Source organism: Heterodontus francisci, chromosome 35 (genome assembly GCF_036365525.1).
Source record: "Heterodontus francisci isolate sHetFra1 chromosome 35, sHetFra1.hap1, whole genome shotgun sequence".
NCBI lineage: Eukaryota > Metazoa > Chordata > Chondrichthyes > Heterodontiformes > Heterodontidae > Heterodontus > Heterodontus francisci.
In genome coordinates this window covers 43221725-43246373 of record NC_090405.1, presented here as the reverse complement: position 1 = coordinate 43246373, position 24649 = coordinate 43221725, and the positions used below count along the sequence as shown (strand labels likewise).

Sequence of the window (24649 nt, the reverse complement as noted above, 5' to 3'; positions counted from 1 at the left end):
GCAAATGGTCAATCTATGGAACAGGCTCCCCAGAGATATGGTGGAAGAAGTGAATATCGCTTCACTCAAATGCAAATTAAATAAGATCTCTTTCAGAAAATGACATTTTGGGATGGGGTATATGAATAATTTGAGACATGACATATGATAAGTGAAGCAGGCTTTGGAGGAATAGATGGCTTTGGACCTTTGGTTCCCAAAGCGCTCCACCTCTCGTCACCTCATTGACTGGGTCTACAACAGGTCTGTTGTAAACTAATTGAGAGAGATTGCTTGCTGTGATTAGTCAATAACTCCATTATTATTGTATTGTGAGACTGTCGGGATAGTTGAAGGTGAATTAGATTGACCTGGGTATTTTTTTTCATCTAGCAGCTCCTATGTTCCTATGTTTAAACAGTAGAAATGATGATTATGTCTATGATTTTGCCAGAAATACTGAACAGAGGAAATATTCATACCCACACTTGCGATGCCACTGCAGGTTGCAGCCAAACAAATTCTTAGACTGCAGATGTTTACATGTATTTAATTGAAGAAATGCTTGAGTTTGCGTCATATATAAAACTTACTTTTTCTGTAGCTTTTAGAATGAATGCTCTTCTATTTTTTATTTAAACCATTCAGGGTTTCATGCCATTGACGAAATTTTGGAGGTAACTGGGTCTGGTTGTCCCCCTGAATTCCTAAACATTCAGATTCCTTCCGGAGACCCAGTTTTTGATCCTAACAACACGGGGAACATACAGCTGCCATTCCAGCGCAGTCGGTGGACAACAAGCTCAGGCCAAAGTCCAAACAACCCCCGGGTGCAGGTACATGATGTAACGGGATGCCTTATATTCACTGATACAATAAAATTGCACATTTCTAATTTTGTACCTTATAGGAAACACATTGAAAGTAGCAGATGCATTTCTGCAATTGACGAGCTCCCAATCTCGGCCTTTTCCTCAGTAGGGGGTGGGAGTATTGATTCCTAATTGAAGAAGATAAAATCACAAGACAAATTACTTTATTATGCTCACCCCATCACCTAGTGGCTATTCAAGGAGCAGCATTTGGCAGGAGCCTGTGAGCAGCCTTCTCTCTTCAACTGAAAGAAATAACTGAAATGTGAATTTCCCCAAAAGCACATGTTCGTTGAGGAAGGCCATTTGGCCAATCATTCTTTATCCATCTATGCAAAAAGAAACTTTCCAGCCCTTCCATCATATATCCAGTTGCATCTTAAAAGATTCAAAGATTTTTCCCTCCAATGCACATCTGACAATTCATTTCGCTTGTTGACAATCTTGTTCGAAGAAGAGCCTCTTGACATTTTTGCTATGTCCCCTTCTGACTGTCATGGTTTATATTGAGGTCATGTTGTAATTAATCTTTTTTATGCCATTTGCCATCCTGTTTTCCCTCTAAGAAGTTGACTTAATTACCTCCTTTCAAGACTGGGGGGACTAAATTTCTTCAGTCGTTGCTTATGATTGAATACTCTTATATTAATGATCGATCTCATGTCATCTGCATTATCTCTAGAACTGGATTTTATTCTGGTAGTGGGGGTCCCGGCAACAGCCTGGAAAGTGGGGGGCAACCCCATCACAGCCGCCCAGCCACATTCAACGACGGGCAGGGAATTAACTGCCCACTCCAGGGGCTGCTGTTCCCTTCAAGGACAGAGGAGCTGCCAGCCACTCTGAGAACTGGCAGCTCCTCTGCCCCAGCAGCACCACTGGGAGCGGTGGCCACTGCAGGTACTGAGGGAAGCGACCACCACACAAGGTGAGTGGGGTCGGGACTCCCGGGGCCAATCGGGCACGCAGGTCCCAATGATCAGGGCCGGGGAGGGGGCGGTTGCACTGCGGGAGCATCCATTGTCGCTAGAGAGGGGGACCCTCCTTGGGCCACAGAGTGGCTGAGTACCCACTCGGATGCTGCCAGATTTCACCTGGCAGTTCTCCGTGTGGCAACCGGCCCCTCCATCATTGGCTAAATGCCAGCGGAGGTGGGAGGCGAACCTTAATGGGCCACTTAAGTGGCTCAATCGGCCTCCCAGCGGACTGCCTGTCTGTCATGGTACCCACCATGGACAAAATGACATGGGGGCAGGATAACGTTGGGCATGCCACTGATACCACCCCATACTATTTTGTCTGCTCCCTCCCACTCCTCCCCCCCCAAGCCTGTCACCACAGGCCCCTTAAAATTCCACCCTAGGTGCGTTAACACCCCTCTTGTGTTTGAATCAGTGACCAAAACTTGGCGTAATTCTACAAGCGCAGCCTTACCCAAGCACTGTACAGTTGTATCAGGACTAATTCTTTATGATTAAGTTACAAAGTTCAGCTGTGGCTCAGTTCGCCGTACTCTTGCCTCTGGGTTAGAGGCTTGTGGGTTCCCATCCTAGTCCAGAGACTGGAGCACAAAATCTAGGCTGACACTCCCATGTAGTATTGAGGGAGTGCTGCACTGTCACAAACACAGATTTTAACACCATAAAGGATAATGTACATTTAAATGAAACTAAGTAGTTAACAGGTTGAAAGAAGATATACCAACCATTATAAATTAAATTCTAAACTAGAAGTGCAAGCCTTTTATGTTCAGTCTCTTAAGTGGTATGTCTATGTTTCAGGGGTATCTTCTTTTGGTGGTGGTGTTTAGGGAGGAACATTAGCAGACGGCCCTGTTCTTCTTCAAGCCATGATATGGAATCTTTTCTACCCACCTAAGATAGCAGATAGGGCTTCGGTTTAATACTTCATCTGAAAGCTAGTGTAGTTTGAGATAATGGTCTGTGTGGCATTCAGCTTTGAGCCTCCACTGTAGCAATAATAATTACAGAGAATGGACTTCTGTCCTTAAGGTTAACTCACATCAGAAAATGATTCAGAGCTGAATGTTGCAAATTGCAACTAAGTTGGGCTGTATGATGGAAAACTTTATTAGAATTTTTTTTTTTAGAATTAGAATATTACAGCGCAGTACAGGCCCTTCGGCCCTCGATGTTGCGCCGATCATCTGACCTACACTATTCCATTTACATCCATATGTCTATCCAATGACCACTTAAATGCCCTTAAAGTTGGCGAGTCTACTACTGTTGCAGGCAGGGCGTTCCACGCCCCTACTACTCTCTGCGTAAAGAAACTACCTCTGACATCTGTCCTATATCTTTCACCCCTCAACTTAAAGCTATGTCCCCTCGTGTTTGCCATCCTCATCCGAGGAAAAAGACTCTCACTATCCACCCTATCTAACCCTCTGATTATCTTGTATGTCTCTATTAAGTCACCTCTCCTCCTCCTTCTCTCTAACGAAAACAACCCCAAGTCCCTCAGCCTTTCCTCGTAAGACCTTCCTTCCATACCAGGCAACATCCTAGTAAATCTCCTCTGCACCCTTTCCAAAGCTTCGACATCCTTCCTATAATGCGGTGACCAGAACTGCACGCAATACTCCAGGTGCGGCCTCACCAGAGTTTTGTACAGCTGCATCATGACCCCGTGGCTCTGAAACTCGATCCCCCTACTAATAAAGGCTAACACACCATATGCCTTCTTAACAGCCCTATTAACCTGGGTAGCAACTTTCAGGGATTTATGTACCTGGATACCAAGATCTCTCTGCTCATCTACACTACCAAGAATCTTCCCATTAGCCCAGTACTCTGCATTGCTGTTACTCCTTCCAAAGTGAATCACCTCACACTTCTCCGCATTAAACTCCATTTGCCATCTCTCAGCCCAGCTCTGCAGCCTATCTATGTCCCTCTGTACCCTACAACACCCTTCGACACTATCCACAACTCCACCGACCTTCGTGTCATCCGCAAATTTACTAACCCACCCTTCTACACCCTCATCCAGGTCGTTTATAAAAATGACAAACAGCAGTGGCCCCAAAACAGAACCTTGCGGTACACCACTAGTAACTAAACTCCAGGATGAACATTTGCCATCAACCACCACCCTCTGTCTTCTTTCAGCTAGCCAATTTCTGATCCAAAGCTCTAAATCACCTTCAACCCCATACTTGCGTATTTTCTGCAATAGCCTACCGTGGGGAACCTTATCAAACGCCTTACTGAAATCCATATACACCACATCCACGGCTTTACCCTCATCCACCTGTTTGGTCGCCTTCTCGAAAAACTCAATAAGGTTTGTGAGGCACGACCTACCTTTCACAAAACCGTGCTGACTATCGCAAATGAACTTATTCTTTTCAAGATGATTATAAATCCTGTCTCTTATAACCTTTTCCAACATTTTACCCACAACCGAAGTAAGGCTCACAGGTCTATAATTACCAGGGCTGTCTCTACTCCCCTTCTTGAACAAGGGGACAACATTTGCTATCCTCCAGTCCTCCGGCACTACTCCTGTCGACAATGACGACTTAAAGATCAACAACAACGGCTCTGCAATCTCCTCCCTGGCTTCCCAGAGAATCCTAGGATAAATCCCATCTGGCCCAGGGGACTTATCTATTTTCACTCTTTCCAAAATTGCTAACACCTCCTCCTTGTGAATCTCAATCCCATCTAGCCTAGTAGGCTGTATCTCAGTAATCTCCTCGGCAACGTTTTCTTTCTCTACTGTAAATACTGACGAAAAATATTCATTTAACGCTTCCCCTATCTCCTCTGATTCCGCACACAACTTCCCACTACTATCCTTGATTGGCCCTGTTCTAACTCTTATCATTCGTTTATTCCTGATATACCTATAGAAAGCCTTAGGGTTTTCTTTGATCCTATCCGCCAATGACTTCTCGTGTCCTCTCCTTGCTCTTCTTAGCCCTCCCTTTAGATCCTTCCTGGCTAGCTTGTAACTCTCAAGCGCCCTAACTGAGCCTTCACGTCTCATCCTAACATAAGCCGCCCTCTTCCTCTTGACAAGCGCTTCAACTTCTTGAGTAAACCACGGCTCCCTTGCTCGACAACTTCCTCCCTGCCTGACAGGTACATACTTATCAAGGACACGCATTAGCTGCTCCTTGAATAAGCTCCACATTTCGTTTGTGCCCATCCCCTGCAGTTTCCTTCCCCATCCTACACATCCTAAATCTTGCCTAATCGCGTCATAATTTCCTTTCCCCCAGCTATAATTCTTGCCCTGCGGTATATACCTGTCCCTGCCCATCGCTAAGGTAAACCTAACCGAATTGTGATCACTATCGCCAAAGTGCTCACCTACATCTAAATCAAACACCTGGCCGGGTTCATTACCCAGTACCAAATCCAATGTGGCATCGCCCCTGGTTGGCCTGTCCACATACTGTGTCAGAAAACCCTCCTGCACACACTGGACAAAAACAGACCCATCTAAAGTACTCGAACTATAGTATTTCCAGTCAATATTTGGAAAGTTAAAGTCCCCCATAACCACTACCCTGTTATTCTCGCTCCTGTCGAAAATCATCTTCGCTATCCTTTCCTCTACATCTCTGGAACTATTCGGAGGTCTATAGAAAACTCCCAACAGGGTGACCTCTCCTCTCCTGTTTCTAACCTCGGCCCATACTACCTCAGTAGACGAGTCCTCAAACGTCCTTTCTGCCGCTGTAATACTTTCCTTGATTAACAATGCCACACCCCCCCCTCTTTTACCCTCTTCTCTGTTCTTTCTGAAACATCTAATGACATCTTGTCATTGGGTACAGTACTTTATGAGCTCAAACTTTGATTACAAACAATTGATAGAGAAAAGTTTGTGTGTGATAACCTACATCTGTCTTGTCACTGATTTATTCCAGATAAACCTTGCCACTACATGGATTGATGGAAGCTCTATCTATGGGTCATCCCATTCCTGGAGTGATGCCCTACGTACGTTTTCTGGTGGGCTTTTGGCTTCTGGTCCAAACAAAATGTTACCAAGGCAAAGTACAGGACTGATTCGTATGTGGAAAATGGCAGATCCTGCAACCAGTAAACATGGTCTTCAGGGACTTTATGGTAAATAGTTTGACTCCTCAATGTGGCTTGTGCAGTATTGGAATCATCAAAGTACTTCCATTTAACTGAGGAAATGTAAGAGTAACATTTCCTTGGATTATAAGTCATTTATAACTCTTTCCAGCATAACTTTTCTCATTCCTATCGTGCTACTACTACCATTGTTATTCTTCCTCTTAACGTTCCTCTCTTGTTCTTCCCAAGCTGTAAATTCACTAGGCTCTTGCTTCTTCTTGAAAGCTCCGTGTTGAAATCAAGCTTCCTTGCACTGTCACAGAGCAAAATGCCCCAAAGCACTTCACAAAATTTGCTGGGGGAGGGGTGAGGAAGAAAACTGAGCAGGTGGCAGGGGAAAGGTAGAGCAGGAGGAAGAGAGAAATTTTTGAGGAGGATTTTGAAGACGATGAGAGATGTAGCAACTTGGAAGGGTTTAGTATGAGGTCGGAAGACTGGAGCGGATGTGAGGTTGGGGGTAGTGAATGGACAGTCACATGGGGAGATGGGGTGTGTGGAGTCAGAAATTCTAGGATTTCTGACGAGCACTCCCTACAAGTGCTTCTTCACAATATCGGAACGCAATTGTGGAATTGCAGCAGCTCATGCCCTAGGTACTTGGTCATAATATCTAGATAAAGTTTGAGAAAGTGAAAGAGGCAGACTGCTCCTTGATGTTGGGAAAAATGTTAGCAATAAATTTTGCCAAATTTTCATGATCTCTTTTTGCATTTTTGTTACTCGCTAACAGATTTTGGAAATGCAAGAGCAAACGAGAGCCCCTTCCTCCAAGCAGAAAGCATCATCTGGTTCCGATATCACAATTACTTGGCTGCCCAGCTTCAAGCTCAGAATCCCACATGGATGGATGAAGATTTATTCCAGAATGCCAGGAAACGAGTGATTGCCACTTTCCAGGTAACGTTAGACCACAAAACTGTTGCTCATTTGTATTTTTGCAGTTCATTTATTGGGATAGATTAAGAAAATTGTGCATCAACAAGTCATTGCTTCATTGTTTATTGAGATCATTGACCATTAGTAAGGCTGCAGCATTAGTGTTTATAACTCAACTATTTACTAAACCATTCACAACAATGTCACCATTACAAAGATATCATCTCTCATTGACAGCTATTCTTCCCATAGTTCATATGAAGTTTTTAGTAATTGTCAAGGATCCATGGGACCTTATTTTTCTATGCATTTTCAACCACACTGATGTCCTGTGAAGCCAACTGTACCTGTATATTCAATCTATCTTTTCATATTTCATGTTCAACATTAAGCATCAGACTTAGAGCCAAAATGTCTTGCCTTGAATTTTCGCAGGGTTCACTCAGCCTTCCATCCTTCTAAAGTGGATAAAATGAGTGCCACACATAGGATGTGGGGTAAAACATGAGTCAATGAGTTAGGGCTAGAAGGTGTTGCTCAGACTGGAAGTGGTGGATCCTAAGGGTCCACTTTCATTCTTGATTTCAGATTTGGGCAGAGGGAATATCATCTCAAAATCCATTGCTACCACAAAAGTAAGGGGTTTAGCAAACAGAAAGGAGAGCAATAAAGGATGTCAGGAAGACATACAAAGGTTAGATGAATGGGACGATATGTGGAAGATGTAACATAATGTGGAAAAATGTGGGTAATGCATTTTAGTTCACTAATGTCCTTTAGGGAAGGAAATCTGCTGTCCTTATCTGGTCTGACATACATGTGACTCCAGACCCACAGCAATGTGGTTGACTCTTAACTGCCCTCTGAAATGGCCCATCAAACCACTATAGAAAAGTCGAGTAAGAATAAAACCGGATAAATTACGGACATCGCCCTAAACATCAGAAATGGCAAAGGCACACTCTGCCAAGTCGACCCTGCAAACTCCTCCTCACTAACATCTGGGGAATTGTGCCAAAATGTGGGAGAGCTGTCCCACAGATTAGCCAAGCAACAGCCTGACAAGGCTCCTTCGACAGCACCTTCCAAACCTGCAAGCTCTACCACCTAGAAGGACTAGGACAGCAGGTGCATGGGAATACCATCACCTGCTAGCTCCCTTTCAAGCCCCAAACCATTCTGATTGGAAATATATCACCATTCCTTTACTGTCACCAAGTAAAATCCTGGAAGCCCCCACCCTAACAGCACTATGGATGTACCTGCATGGACTGCAGTGGCTGAGGAAGTTGGCTCACCACCACCTTCTCGAGGACAATTAGGGATGGGCAACAAATGCTGGTGTAGCCAGCGACGCTCACATCCCATGAATGAACAGTATAAAATTCCGATACCTCCAACTCACATTGGTCACCCAATACAAGGCCTAACTCTCAGGAACATTCTGGTAACCCTAATTTCTGCAAAAGTTCTGATGGATAATTAAGTGTACAGGTGCAAGTGATCGTGTTGATATAATCAATTTGTAATTTCAAAAATACAATTGCATTGCAGGCTGTACTTTCCAACGTGCCTGTTTGTGATCAGTGCAAGTTGAATGTATTAATCTGTTTTCACACGGCTACCTTTTAAGTTTGTAAGTGGATTGTTTTACAGGTGATGACTTATGTGTGCATTTGTGAGCACAGTTAAAATGTTCAAAGGTTAAAAATGAGGCTATGAAGAAACGATTGCTCATCTGCCTTCCATAAAACACTAATTCGGCACCAGCTGGAGTATTGTGTCCAATTCTGGGCTCCACACTTTGGGAAGGACATGAAGGCTTTGGAGAGGGTACAGAAGAGAGTTAGTAGAATAGTTGCAAGTCTTGGGGATTACAGTCGATAGCCTGGAAGAGCTAAATTTGTTCTCCTTCAAGAAGAGAAGGTTGAGAGGAAATTTTATAGAGGTAGTTAAAATCGTGAAGGATTTAGATAGAGTAAATAAAGAGAAATAATAGCTGATAGGTCACTAACCAGAGGGCATAGATTTAAGGTGATTCGCAAAAAAACCAGAGGTGATGTGAGCAAAACACTTTTTTTATGCAAGGATTTGGAATGTGCTGCCTGATAGGGTTTCATTAGCAGCTTTCAAAAGGGAATTGGCTAAATACTTGAAGGAGAAAAAATTGTGGGTTCATTGAGGAAAGAGCTGGTGAACGGGACTAACTGGATTGCTCTGTGAAAGAGCTGGCACAGATTCAATGTGCCAAATGGCCTCCTTCAGATCCGTCCTATGATTCTTTGGCTCATATATTTCCATTTTGCAGGGCAGTGCAGATTTTGCAGGATGTGGGAGCAATGCCTAAGATGAGTCAGAGAAACATAGCTTTGCAGCTCAAGCTTCATCAGTTAACATGGCAAGACTTCTGAGAAACAAGGCCTAATTGTTGAGGGGCGATCTTAGCAGTGAGAGACTAGGCAGTAAAAGAAAGAGAGTTTGGAAAGATTCTGATGTTCAAAATGCTGTTCTCTGTTGGACAAGGTGTGGACTGTCTCGTGGTTTACTGCTCAATGGCACATTGCTCAGATGAAAAACAAGTTGACCTGACATCTGCAATAGGGAAAATCACAAATAGGATCGACTGAATCTTGCTCAGTGAGGGGGAAAGCCAGACAGCATTGTCTAAAAGCTTCGCGATGAGAAAGCTAAAATTGATGATGGTGCATCTAAGGCTTGGAAAAGGAATGTGCTGATACAGCAGCTAAAAGAAACCAGTCTGTTTTTGAAAGTGTTTGGAAATGGCACAATAACTTTTAAAACATTTTAGAAGATTCTTCCAAATTTAACTTCTAAACAAAGTGTTAATAAATGTGTAAAACACATTCATTTATGTGTGAATAACAGCAGAGATCACAAGGGGTTTTGGGATATTTGCATTCTGCTCAGTACTCAGTTACAAAGAAAGGTCATTTGTGTTATTTGCCAAATTGCTCATGATCCCCGGATTCAATAGCAATGGGAATATGGATAATGCAGTTCCAATGTTCCAATTTCAGTGAAGCTTTGTGAATTAAAAATGGGTGTTGTCTTGTTAGTAAAAAAAAATTTTAAAAACTATATTTGGCATAGCTTAGAAATTGGAAAATACATGTTCCTCCCAGGCACCTTTATTGTGACTTTCACATATTTAGTTCAGCTCAGCACTACATGATTTGGATGTCTTTGATTTTAGATTCACTGTTGGTTTCCAAACTATATTTTATTTGACTTTTAAAGTAGGTTCAGTTAATGCTAGAGTGAGGTACTGGCCCACCTGCTGTATCATTCTTAACTTACAAAGAACTAAGAACAGTACAGCACAGGAACAGGCCATTCGGCCCTCCAAGCCTGTGCCGATCTTGATGCCTGCCTAAACTAAAACCTTCTGCACTTCCGGGGACCGTATCCCTCTATTCCCATCCTATTCATGTATTTGTCAAGATGCCTCTTAAACATCGCTATCGGACCTGCTTCCACCACCGCACCCGGCAGCAAGTTCCAGGCACTCACCACCCTCTGTGTAAAGAACTTGCCTCGCACATCCCCTCTAAACTTTGCCCTTCGCACCTTAAACCTATGCCCCCTAGTAACTGACTCTTCCACCCTGGGAAAAAGCTTCTGACTATCCACTCTGTCCATGCCGCTCATAACTTTGTAAACCTCTATCATGTCGCCCCTCCGCCTCCGTCGTTCCAGTGAAAACAATCCGAGTTTATCCAACCTCTCCTCATAGCTAATGCCCTCCAGACCAGGCAACATCCTGGTAAACCTCTTCTGTACCCTCTCCAAAGCCTCCATGTCCTTCTGGTAGTGTGGCGACCAGAATTCCACGCAATATTCTAAGTGTGGCCTAACTAAAGTTCTGTACAGCTGCAGCATAACTTGCCAATTTTTATACTCTATGCCCCGACCGATGAAGGCAAGCATGCCGTATGCCTTCTTGACTACCTTATCCACCTGCGTTGCCACTTTCAGTGACCTGTGGACCTGTACGCCCAGATCTCTCTGCCTGTCAATACTCCTAAGGGTTCTGCCATTTACTGTATACTTCCCACCTGCATTAGACCTTCCAAAATGCATTACCTCACATTTGTCCGGATTAAACTCCATTTGCCATTTCTCCGCCCAAGTCTCCAACCAATCTATATCCTGCTGTATCCTCTGACAATCCTCATCACTATCCGCAACTCCACCAACCTTTGTGTCGTCCGCAAACGTACCAATCAGACCAGCTACATTTTCCTCCAAATCATTTATATATACTACAAAGAGCAAAGGTCCCAGCACTGATCCCTGCGGAACACCACTAGTCACATCCCTCCATTCAGAAAAGCACCCTTCCACTGCTACCCTCTGTCTTCCACGACAGAGCCAGTTCTGTATCCATCTTGCCAGCTCACCTCTGATCCCGTGTGACTTCACCTTTTGTATCAGTCTGCCATGAGGGACCTTGTCAAAGGCTTTACTGAAATCCACATAGATAACATCACTCCCCTTCTTTCATCAATCATCTTTGTCACTTCCTCAAAAAACTCAATCAAATTAGTGAGACACGACCTCCCCTTCACAAAACCATGCTGCCTCTCGCTAATAAGTTTGTTTGTTTCCAAATGGGAGTAAATCCTGTCCCGAAGAATCCTCTCTAATAATTTCCCTACCACTGACCTAAGGCTCACCGGCCTATAATTTCCTGGATTATCCTTGCTACCCTTCTTAAACAAAGGGACAACATTGGCTATTCTCCAGTCCTCTGGGACCTCACCTGTAGCCAATGAGGATGCAAAGATTTCTGTCAAGGCCCCAGCAATTTCTTCCCTTGCCTCCCTCAGTATTCTGGGGTAGATCCCATCAGGCCCTGGGGACTTATCTACTTTAATGCTTTGCAAGACACCCAACACCTCCTCCTTTTTGATAATGAGATGACTGAGACTATCTACACTCCCTTCCCTCGGCTCATCATCCACCAAGTCCTTCTCTTTGGTGAATACTGATGCAAAGTACTCATTTAGTACCTCACCCATTTTCTCTGGCTCCACACATAGATTCCCTTCTCTGTCCTTGAGTGGGCCAACCCTTTCCCTAGTTACCCTCTTGCTCTTTATATACGTATAAAAAGCCTTGGGATTTTCCTTAATCCTGTTTGCCAATGACTTTTCATGACCCCTTTTAGCCCTCCTGACTCCTTGCTTAAGTTCCTTCCTACTGTCTTTATATTCCTCAAGGGATTCATCTTTTCCTAGCCTTCCAGCCCTTACGAATGCTTCCTTTTTCTTTTTGACTAGGATGACTTTGACTTAAACGCTACAATAAATTGTACTGCTCTGTCTTGAGTTCCATGCATAAGATCTGTGTATTACATCTTTTGCACATGAAATTTTTGATCATCTAATACACAGTGGAATTTTAAATGAAACTATTTAGCTGCATTCTGAAAACAATTATTTTGCCTTGGTCCCTGAATTTAAGAAGCATGCAAATATTGCTGAAGATATATACATTTCTGGGGAGGACTGTCTGGCTCAGTCAGTCTGTAAGAGGGAAGTCATTACTCGTTAATTGCCTCAGAATAATGTCTCTGCTCTGGGAGATGTTGGGAATATGTTTAGCTTTCAGATGAATAATAGACAGTAAGAGATATCTTTTGAGACCAAACCATCTGAAATGCAAGTCAGGTATAAGAAAATAACAAGAATCATCCAAATGACAAAAATTGACAGCATGTGCTTGATCTAATTGACAGCTGAAACTGAGACTGATTAAAAGCATGTGTATGAAACCTTGTATGAAAGGATTTTTTTTTCTAATCTGTTATAAAAAGCCATTGCTTAAACCTTTATAACCACATTTTAACAGTGAATTTGAATTCTTTATGGCAAATCCACATCATGATGTTCAAAGACTCAATTAACACATTTTAAGATTGCAGAGATTTTATTATTTCAGGGCAATTTAATATCCTTGTGTAACTTAAGAATGATATTTCTGATTATCTGATCTATCTCTTTTGCTTCTGTGTAATTTAAGAATCATATCGATAAAAATGACTGCTAGTTTTAGCCTGAAAGGTAAGATATGATGGTGTGGAGTTTTTATCTTTTGGAGTGGACAGGAGTGCGTAGTGTTTGGCTAATTCAAATGATAGTGCAAAGTAATTGAGTAAAGACACAATCCCATGGCACTCTATTCCCAGTCTCGCCACACATAAGGGTCATTCACACATTTGAGTGGGTTTGGAGTAAGCCCAAATTATAACAGCACCTCATTCATCAATAAGCAAACTGTACTGAGAAAGCTTGGTTGACTCTGTTTCCTTAACTTCACAGCGTATCATATTTTACGAGTGGCTACCGGCCTTCATTGGGCAGAATGTGAGCAGATATGGAGGTCAGTGTGGTCTATATGGTTGCCCCGAAACTCCAGCAAATTGTTCAAACAAACAAATCACATACATGTCTAGAGAGTAATACTGAGCATTTCTGCTTTGCCATCTGCTTTTCAGGCTACAAGAAACAAGTAGATCCTGGAATCTCACCTGAATTTCAGACTGCTGCTATTAGAATGATCAACTCCCTGGTTCCACCAGGCGTCTACATGAGGTAGTAGATCACGAGATAAAGATTGTACTGATTTAACTTTGTGTTTTTATGGGTGACCCAGTGTGTTTGATCCACTTCTGTTGATTTTCTGGAATCTTAAATTTTAAAGTACCCAAATAATTTGGCCTATACTTCAGGTATCATTTTGATAATATAAAAGTCCAGTCTCATGTTAGCTTGGCTCATTTGGTCATGCTCGCCCTTCTGAGTCTGAAGGTTGTGGCCTCAAGCTCCACTCCAGCACTTAAGTGAGTAAATACTGGCAGTGTTTCAGTGTGGTGCTAAGGAGAAGTGTATTGCTGAAGGTGCCATCTCTTGGATGAGATGTTATACCAAGGCTCTGCCTGCTTGTAGGTGGTAAAGATTTGGAGTTCATCCATTGTCTTGATCAACAGCCATTCCTCAACCAACGGTGTGGTGTGAACTTGGTGACTGCATTTCCCTAAATAACAACAGTAATTACACATCAAAAGTTTTTTGCTGTGAAGCCCTTTAAGACATTCCTCGGCTGGAATTTTACGCACCCCCCGGGAGCGGGCTGAGAGGAGGCGGGGTGGGATGGGGGGGAGCCTAAAATTGAGTGGGAGGCGAGGGTGCTGATTCTGTCACCTACCTGCCCCCGCTGCTATTTTGACAGCAGCGGGGGAGGTGGAAAATGGCCTGCCTGACCCAGCTACTTGAGGCCCTTAAGTGGCTAATTAATTGCCACTTAAAGACCTCCTCCCACCGCTGCTGGTATATCATCAGCGGCGGATGAGTACATCAACACCTGAGGAGGGGCCGCCCAGTAATACCTGGTGGCCTCTTTGTGGGCTGGGTGTGGGGGGGCCCCCTCCTGATCAGGGACCCTGCACCCCACAGAGGCCCTCCCCGCTGTGTGCCCCTCCCTCCCCCCCCCCACACAAGAAGCAGCATAAGCCACCCCCGCTGGAACACTTCCCCTACGCTGTTGATCAACTCCCCTGGGGTCCAACCAATTGTCCCTGGTGAGTCCCGATCCCCACTTTTCTGTTCCGAGGGCGACGCCCATGTTGCTCCTCTCGCTGGTTACAGTCCCGGCAGTGGCCACCGCTCCTGGTGGCGCTGCTGGGACTGAAGAGCTGCCGGCCCTCTGATTGCTTGGCAGCTCTTGGAGGTGGGACTTCCTGCCTCAGAGTGGCAGAAGTCCCGACCAAGGCCAATCAAGGGCCTGGGCTACGCAAAATTGCTGTCTGGCTTTCAACCCCAGTGGAGGCGGGCTCACCCTGACTTTTCAGCTGGTGGGCGAGGCCTCCGCCACCATGTAAAATTCTGGCCTTCATTCCTAGGCCTGTTGTAAACTAACTGTTCGATTGTTTGCTATGATTATTCAGCAAATCCATTATTGCTGTATCATGTGATTATTAGGATTATTATAGAAGGCGAAATCGAGGAACTTGGTTTTTCTCATCTAGAAATTCCTATATTCCAGTTGTTTACGAACCAAAGTACCAGATATTAATGAAATGTATAAACTGTTTTGAAACTGAGGGGGATGCCAATACTAGCTTCCATTTGCCTCTTCCAGGAACAAAACGTGCCAGTTTCGAGAGGTTATGAATGTTCATAACGAAAAAGTCTTAGCACTTCGAGTGTGTAATAACTTCTGGAGTAGAAAGGTATGATAATGTTGCGGTTACAGTACTGAACAGGTGAGCGAGAGGGCTTGGCTTTAAATTCCGCCATGACAGATTGTGAACTGGAGTTTAATGAGTCTGGGTATCTGTGGAAGAGCACCAAAAAGAAAAAAACTATGAAACAGATGTAATTACAATGTGGCAAAGTGTGAAGTTTTCCTCTTTGGCAGTATAAATGAAAAAGCAGAATATTTTTTGAATGGTGAGAGAATGGGAAATGTTTGCATTTATAGGGACCTGGGTGCCCTTGTACATAAATCACAGGAATTTAATATGCAGGTAGAGCAAGCGATTAGGAAGGCAAATGGTGTGTTAGCTTTGTTACAAAGAGACTGGAGTGTAAGCGTAAAGAAGGCTGACCACAATACTAAATGGCTTTGGTAAGGCCAGACCTGGAGTGCTGTGTGTAGTTTTGGTCTCCTTACCTAAGGAAGGAGATACTTTTCCTAGAGGGAGAGAGGGAATGCAATGAAGGTTCACTAGACGGGTTCCTGGGATGAGGGAATTGGCTTATGAGGAAAGATTGCATAGACGAGGCCTATATTCCTGAAGTTTAGAAGAATGAGAGGTGATTTCATTGAAAAATATAAAATCCTTAAGCGGCTTGGCAGGGTAGATGCTGAGAAAATGTTTCTCCTTTTGGGGTCACGATCTCAGAAAAAAGGATCAGCCATTTAGGACTGAGATGAGAAATTTCTTCACTCAAAGGGTTTTGAATCTTTTGGAATTCTCTATCCCAGAGCACTGTGGATGCTCAGTCGTTGAGTATATTCAAGTCAGAGAGTGATAGATTTTTGGGTACTTAAGGGAATTAAGGAATATGGGGATAGTGCGAGAAGGTGGAGGTGAGACTGAAGATCAGTCATGATCTTATTGAATGGCAGAGAAGGCTCGAAGGGTCAAATGGCTGACATCTGCTCCTATTACCTATTCTTATGAAACCTGCCGATTGTTGTAAAAGCCCAACAGGTTCACTGATGTTCTTCAGGGAAGGGAACCTCCAGTCCTTATACATGGCCCGGTCTACAAGAGACTCCAGTCCCACACGATGTGGTTGATTCTTAATGTCCTCTGAAGTGGCCTAATGAACCACTTGGGAGCTAAGGCAAGTAGGAATGGATTTTGCCAGCCTACTGAGAAGAAAAAGGATTTAAAAAAAAAACAAAATGAAAAAATTATGCGCCAAAGCATCCCATAGACATCACAGTACTCATTATACGCCAGCTATGGTGCCATTAAATTACATTCGCTGCATTTTTATGTCCCATCATGTGACATCTGCCAAAATGATTTAGTTTCCATTGCTATGTTTGAATGAGCAAATCATGGAAAATCATAAGCGAGGGAAGGCAAAATCAGCACCTGACAAGGTATCTCCATGCTGCTCTCTGAAAACCACTGGCATGAGCCTGTAGCAACAGGAAAAGCTTGCATTTATATAACGCTCTTTGAGGGATTCCCTCTCCACCTCCCAGCTGTGGCCATCTGTATTCCCAATTATTTTAAAAGTGCTGAGCGGGTGTATTCATCAGGAGATGCCCTCTCTCTCTCTCTCTCCCCCTTACCTGCATCGGCAGGCTGCAGCTTTCTCACTGCTGGAGGGCTTCCTATTGGCCCTCCAGCAGCGGGAGCCTGCCCACCATCCTTAATTGGATGGTGAGTATGCCCTCTGACCATTAATTAGCTAATCTGACAAAAATCATGTTGGGTGTGCCGTGCCCAAGTCTTGGCGGGTCAGGACTCCGAGATAATCCCAACGTCGCGGTCCTGACTCCAGAACAAAAATCCTGCCCCTGGTCTCAGCAATAGTAACCATGAACCATTGATGGATAAACCCAACTGGTTCACTGATAGCATTTAGGGAAGGAAACCTGCTGTCCTTACCTGGTCTGGTGTATTATGTGACTGCAGACCCTCAGTAATGTAGTTTACTCTTAACTGCCCTCTGAACTGGCCTAGCAAGGCACTCAGCGCTACACTTTCAAGGGCAATTAGAGATGGGCAATAAGTGATGGCCTTAACCAGTGACCCACATCCTGCACATGAATAATTAAAAAATACTACCCCCTCATTCTGTGTTAGCATTATTGAGGATCAGATCAGAGCAGTAACAAAGTTGTAAATGTAAAATCCATTGGAGCTTCCTGTTAATATGCAAATCAAGATACAATAAATGTACATTTTTACAATACTCTGTTGATCTATTTTAAGGATATTAATTTGTGGCACTTGATCTTTATTGATTGATCCATTTAGATATTTCTCTTGCAAATCTTATCATTTTATTTTGCTGCTAGAATCCAAATTTCCAAGGACCAGAGGACATAGATGATTTGATTCTGGGCATGGCTTCTCAAATAGCGGAACGAGATGACAATATTGTGGTGACAGATCTAAGAGGTAAAAATACCATCCTGGAAAAAAGGGTTGAAAAAATTTGACGGGTGTTAAATTTGATAGCTGCTGGAAACAGGTGAAATTGATCTGGGCCCATGAGAGCTAAAAACAAGTGAAAGGTGTACACAGAATCCCTTGTGTCATGCAACTTGGCCCTGTCCATTTAAATAATATTTTTGTGTCAGTAAACAGAATGTGTTAATGCAACAACAACTGGACACTGTGCTAGTTGGTGTTGCATCTAGCAGGTGCTCTGCTCACCAGTACAAAGCGCATTAAACAGATACGCCAGGAAGCTGTGTAATGTTTTTAAATGAAGCATGATGCAAGCATGATTTTACATTGAACAAGACAGGTTCCATGTTCTTTAAAACATGCCTTAAGATGAAAATATTAAAACTTCACCCCTGCTGGCTTGATCAAATGGTAAACAATGCAGTATGATGATTGAAAATTTTGCCTGCTTAAATTGGTCACGTTAAATTCTTAAAGCAATGGATGTAACGTTGGTGCAATAAGCAATAGCCGTGGTTTTCAGGATTTGCCTAGCATGTGTGATTATTTAACCACATGCAGTATTAGTGGAATGCTACTTTGAACAACAAGCTCCCCCCCAAGATTTTCCTTCACATTTACTCATTGCATGTCAGGCCATATGCTTGGAAAGTTGCACAATCCATATTAACTTAATTTAGTATTCACCAACCTGCATTGATAAATAATAAGTGACTGTTTGAATTTTTCACACTGTAATATTGATGTTGGGGCTACATTAAGTCCTGTCATTCTACTGCTGTTATTTGACTGCTTGAAATAGCACACTATCTTGTTGACTATAGTATTTACTATTACAGACTATATGTACGGACCGCTGAGGTTTACAAGATCAGACTTGGTGGCTCTTGATATCCAGCGGGGGAGAGACAGTGGCCTTCCAAGCTACAACCAAGCACGTCAAGCTTTTGATCTCCAGCCAATCACAAACTGGTCAAGTATTAACACTCGCCTCCACAGCGAGAATCCAGAGGTTAGATACCACAACTACTCACACTTGTCATGAAAAAAGTTACCAGAAGTTAAGCAATGTGTGTGTTTTAAAATATAGTTCTCAACAGAGCGATAAACACCCATGTCATATCTATTAACATAAATTTCCATAATATTTCACGATCAGATGATCAATTTGAAAAAAGTCAATCTGTTCCAGAGCCTCAAAGTTATGAATGCTTTATTGCTCTTTGCTTCTCACAAGAGCACCATTCGGCCCATCGTGCCTGTGCCAGCTCTTTGAAAGAGCTATTCAGTTAGTCCCATTCCCTTGTTCCTTCTCCATAGCCCTGCAATGTGTTTCCTTTTCAAGTATATATCCAATTCCCTCTTGAAAGTTACTATTGAATCTGCTTCCACTGCCCATTCAGGCAGTGCATTCTAGATTATAACAAGTTGCAGTGCAAAAAAAATTCTCTTCACCACCCTCTGGTTCTTTTTCCAATTACCTTAAATTTGAGTCCTTTGGTTACTAGTGCACCCATCAGTAGAAACAGTTTCTCCCTATTTACTCTATTAAATCCCCCCTTAACATTCTCTGCTGTAATGAAAACAATCCCAGCTTCTTTTCTCGACCTTTAGCTGAAGTCCCGCACAACTGGTATCTTTCTAGTAAATATCCTTTACCCACTCTCCAAAGTCTTGATATCCTTCCTATAGTGTGCTGCCCAGAACTGGACACTATTCTCCAGCTGAGGTTTAACCGGTGATTTACAAAGGTTTAGTATAACTTTCTTGTAGAATCATCGAATGTTTACAGCACTCAGCCTGTTGTGTCCATGCTGGGTCTCTATAAGAGCCACTCAGCTAGTCCCAGTCCCCTGTCTTTTCCCCGTAGCCCTGCAATTCTTTTCAGATAATTATCCAATTTCCTGTTAAAGCCTTGATTGAATCTGCCTCCACCACACTCTCAGGCAGTGCATTCCAGATCCGAACCACTTACTGCTTAATTACGTTTTTCCTCATGTCACCTCTGGTTCTTTTGCCAATCATCTCAAATCAATGTCCTCTGGTTCTCTGTCCTTTTGCCGATGGGAACAGTTTCTATCTACTCTGACCAGACCCCTCATGATTTTGAACACCTCTATCAAATCTCCTCTCAGCCTTCTCTTCAGCCTAGCTTTGCCAATCTCTCCATGTAATTAAAGTCTCTCAACCCTGGAACCATTGTTTTTATACTCTACAAACTTTTACAACTGAAGCTTGGCATATCTAAGCAAGGCTTCTTGATTTGCCTTGTTTTTGACTCCTACTTTTTGCACCCTCAGTGGCGTTCTGCACTATAACTGTAGGCTCTTCATCGAGGTTCTTCAATAGGAAATAGCTGACCACTAGAAGCTCAGTGCCCAAAAGTAGAATAATTTAAGCAATAAGGAGATGAGTAAACAGATTCAGGGAAGATATTTCCATTTTTAAAAATTCTTTCACGGGATGCAGGCATTGCTGGCAAGGCCAGCATTTGTTGCCCATCCCTAATTGCTCCTGAACTGAGTGGCTTGCTAGGCCATTTCACAGGGCAGTTAAGAGTCAACTACATCTCTGTGGGTCTGGAATCACATGTCGGCCAGACCAGGTAAGGACAGCAGATCCTTCCCTTGAGGGCATTAGTGAACCAGATGTTTTTCTACAGCAATCGACAATGGTTTCATGGTCACCATTAGAACTAGCTTTTAATTCCAGATTTATTAATTGAATTCAAATTTCACCATCTGCTGTGGTGGGATTCAAACCCATGTCCTCATATCATTAGCCTAGGCCTATGGATTACTAGTCCAGTAACATTACCACTGCACCATCACCTCCCCAGTAGCAGGTGTATCGCGTCTGAGTCAGAAGGTTGTGGGTTAAATGCCACTCCAGGGACATTGAGCACAAAATCTGGGCTGACACTGAATTCAGTACTGTTCTGAGGGCGTGTCAGAGAGGGTGTCTTTCAGGTAAGATGTTAAACTAAGGCCTCATTTCTCTGGTGAATGTAAAATATCCTATGGTACTATTCAAAGAAGAGTACTTTAGAATGCTATTTAAATAGCTTCTTGTATATATTACAAATAAATTATTCAGATCCAAATGGCAAAAAATACTAAATGATATATTGCCTTTCCTGTACCCTAGCTTTTTGACCATTTAGCAGCACTGTACAAGAATGATACTTCTAAACTGGAGATGTTGGTTGGAGGGTTGCTAGAAAGTGATGAGGACTCTGAGCGACTCTTTACTAACCTCATAAAGGACCAGTTTGAACGCATACGGGATGGAGATAGATTCTGGTTTGAAAATACGAAAAATGGGTGAGTGAAGGTCACTTCTTGTCTGTTGATTTTCCCCATTTGGGAGGTGCGTTAGTGAGGATGGTTTGTAAGAAGTGAAAAATGCCCTTTCAACCCATTCTCACTTAAATGCCAGTTTGCAGTCAGGGCTAACTGTTGACGGTACTCCAGATGTGAAGCTCGGGAGATGGGCTGCTTTTAAACACAATGCATTGATGGGGTGTGACTTCAGGCAATTCTCTGGTGCCGCTGACTTCAAAGTTGATGGAAAATCCAGAGAAGGGTGATAATTCTGCCACTATGCTCCGAAGTCACCCCATTCCATCACCAGCACAACAGTACCGTAGCACCATCTTGGGTTTAGTGGAAAACAGTTTCTACCTGGCTGCCACTAGTCTTGTTTCTTAATCAGTAAGCATTCTTAAGTATTTTAATCGTTGAACGAATACAGAAGGATTTCATTGCTAAAATTTAAAATGTAATCACCTTTGACAAGTGACGCCTCAATTGGTTCCTCATAGGCTATTGGGTGTTTTTCTTTGTCTATGGCTTTTTACTATGTTTATTGCCTTTTATATCTCTCAGTCTACATTGGAAGAATAACATTTTGCAGGTATGGCAATGTAGGCCTAATATGGGAGCCTGGAATTGAATTGGAAAACTTAAGCTGGAACCTGGCATATTTGGATGCAGACACAGCTTGAACATTAACTCATAGGTATATCAGATGAAGTCATGAAAAGGTCTTATTACCTTGTTCATCTATACATCCATCTAGCAACATATGGAGAAGAGACTGGGGACAAGCAGGAGACTGGGAAAACATAAGTGGCATAGAACTGTGAAAGCACAGTCACAGTGAGAATTAAAAAGTCTGGGAATATGAACGTTCTTTGACTGACTGGTAAGGGAGGTAACGTTATTATAAATTGTGTCTCTCCTAGACTTTTTACGGCAAAGGAACTTGAAGCTATTTGGGATACCACATATGTTGATGTGTTGCTGGCGACAACGAGTGCAGAGCCTCAGGATATTCAGCGCAATGTTTTCTTCTGGAAGGATGGTAAGCAGCATGGTGCCAAGGCACCTTGGGCTTTTTGTTTGATTCGCTCATGGGATGTGGGCATCGTTGGCTAGGCATTTATTGCCCATCCCTAATTGTCCTTGAGAAGGTGGGGGTGAGCCACCTTCTTGAACCGCTGCAGTCCTTGGGATGCAGAGACACAAATAATACTGTTAGGAAGGGAGTTCCAAGATTTTGACCCAGCAACAGTGGAGGAACGGTGATATAGTTTCAAGTCAGGATGGTGTGTGACTTGGAGGGGATCTTGTAGGTGGTGACGTTCCCATGCATTTGCTGCCCTTGTCCTTCTGGGTGGTAGAGGTCACGGGTTTGCAAGGTGCTGTCAAAGGAGCCTTGGTGAGTTGCTGAAGTGCAGCTTGTAGATGGTACACACTGCTGCCACTGTGTGCCAGTGGTGAAGGGAGTGAATGTTGAAAGTGGTGGATGGGGTGCCAATTAAGTGGACTGCTTTGTCCTGGATGGTGTCGAGCTTCTTAAATGTTGTTGGAGCTGCACCCAATCAGGCAAGTGGGGAGTCATCCATCACACTTCTAACTTGTGCCTTGTAGATGGTGGCCAAGCTTTGGGAAGTCAGGGGGTGAGTTACTTACCCACACCATTCTCAGCCTCTGACCTGCGCTTGTAACCACAGTATTTATATGGCTGGTTCAGTTAGGTTTCTGGTCAATTGTAACCCTCAAGATGTTGATATTGGGGGATTCAGTGATTTTAATGCCATTGAGCATCAAGGGAAGGTGGTTAGATTCTCTCTTGTTTGAGATGCTCATTACCTGGCACTTGTTGGTGCAAATGTTCCTTGCCACTTATCAGCCCAAGCTTGGATGTTGTCCAGATCTTGCTGCACATGGATATGGGCTGCTTCAGTATCTGAGGAGTCGTGAATGGTGCTGAACATTGTGCAATCATTAGCGAGCTCCCCACTTCTGACCTTATGATTGAAGGAAGGTCATTGATGAAGCAGCTGAAGATGGTTGGGCCTAGGACACTACCCTGAGGAAAACTCCTGCAGTGATGTCCTGGAGCTGAGATGATTGACCTCCAACAACCACAACCACCTTTGCGCCAGGTATGACTCCAACCAGTGGAGAGTTTTCCCCCTAATTCCCATTGACTCCAGCTTTGCTAGGGCTCCTTGATGCCATACGCAGTCAAATGCTGCCTGATGTCAAGGGCACTCACTCTCACCTCATCTCTGGAGCTCAGCTCTTTTGTACATGTTTGGGTATGATAATGGGAGTAAGATGCTTATAAATATCTACCAACCATCTTACTCAGTAAAATGGACTGAAGAGTTTCTTCAGTAGAAAGAAAGGCAAAACGTAAGGTCCAGTTTGATCCCAGAAATTGTTACATTTACACTTTCTATTCAATGTATGGCATCTTCATTGCCAAAATTAGCAAAAACAAGTGCAGGCATTCAGTCTTATTCTCAGTATTCTACCCTTTAAGGTACATGAAAATAGTGGGGCGAAGAATATCGGGAATGTTCAGGAGGCCAGAGATGGAGGAATGCAGTGTTCAATTACTGGAAAATACTGCAACCAGTGTATTGTATATTCGCTTAATTTTATTTTGATCTTAACAGATGACACTTACGGAAGTGAATCTGACTAGGAATATTTTGAAAGCACGGAAAGAAGTCCTGCGTTGGCATGTTTAAGAAACATTCATCACAATTTCCTCCCTAATTCTTACTTTGTATGCTTACAGGTGACCCCTGTGCTCAGCCAAAGCAGCTGACTGACAATGACATGGAGCCATGTATAAAAGTCACCACCATGCATTATTTTCAAGGCAGTGGAGCAGGCTTTGGAATACTTATTGTGGCACTTTGCTGTTTCCCTTTAGGTTTGTAGATGATATCTTTATATATGAAACACACAGAAGCCAATTGGAAATACCATGTATATTCATTGTACGTAATATGCTCTGATTACGATATCCAGTACTGGATGAGCAGAAATTTCCTCCAACTACATATTGGGAAGACCAAAGCCAATAGGCTGAAAGTTATTCTGGTGGCAGGTCTCCTGACAATGGGCTGAAAAGACGAGGGCGACCCTACCTTGGTCGTTTGTGGGGCCCATGGCCACATTTTACAGAGGTCAGGCAACTAATTGGTTTCTGCTGGGGTTGCCGTCCCTTGAAAGTGTGGTCGCCCATCCCCAGGAGCTGCCGGCCAATCAGGGGGCTGGTAGCTCTGCAGTCTCAACAGTGCCAATGGGAGCGGTGGCCACTGCTGGGCCTGCACTTTGAAGAAGAGGATGCCAGAGAAGGACACCAGCCTCCTACCCAGATAAGTGGGGTTTCTGGGCGGGGGGAGGAGGGGGTGGAGGGGCCAGGCAGGCGAAGGTGGGGTGATGTTGGTGAAGGCAAACAGCGCTATTGCCATGGGAGTAGTTATTGCTGCCAGGGCCAAAGAATGCCCAAATAGGAGTTTCTCCCCCCTCCCACAACCCAGAGCCCACCACATAGAGAGGCTGTCAGGGTTTACCTGGCAGTCTCCCCATGCAGTGGAGGGCCCTCCTCTTGCTAGTAAGATGCCAGTGGCAGCGGGAAGAGACCCTGAATCACTTAAGTGGCTTAATTGGCTTCTGGGGGGGAGGGCGTCCTCCATTGCTGGTAAAATGGCATGCTGGCGGGAAGATAACGGGCACTCCACCCCGTCCCCCTCCGCCTTAACCCGCCATTTTACAGGCCCCCCCCCCCCCCCCACCTCCCAGCCTGTC

The 24649-nt window shown here is 43.7% G+C and overlaps 1 protein-coding gene across 1 annotated transcript in view; it reads left to right on the top strand.

The window, feature by feature from the left end:
* LOC137350485 (dual oxidase 2-like) overlaps positions 1 to 24649 on the top strand; it is a 100300-nt gene that overhangs the window by 14593 nt on the left and 61058 nt on the right. The window contains exons 5-15 of the mRNA XM_068015135.1: positions 628 to 815; positions 5758 to 5959; positions 6705 to 6871; positions 13195 to 13255; positions 13371 to 13467; positions 15014 to 15104; positions 17420 to 17522; positions 18374 to 18546; positions 20682 to 20857; positions 21781 to 21899; positions 23631 to 23768. Of these exons, the coding sequence (XP_067871236.1) occupies positions 628 to 815; positions 5758 to 5959; positions 6705 to 6871; positions 13195 to 13255; positions 13371 to 13467; positions 15014 to 15104; positions 17420 to 17522; positions 18374 to 18546; positions 20682 to 20857; positions 21781 to 21899; positions 23631 to 23768 (1515 nt within the window). The remainder of the gene's footprint in view (positions 1 to 627; positions 816 to 5757; positions 5960 to 6704; positions 6872 to 13194; positions 13256 to 13370; positions 13468 to 15013; positions 15105 to 17419; positions 17523 to 18373; positions 18547 to 20681; positions 20858 to 21780; positions 21900 to 23630; positions 23769 to 24649) is intronic.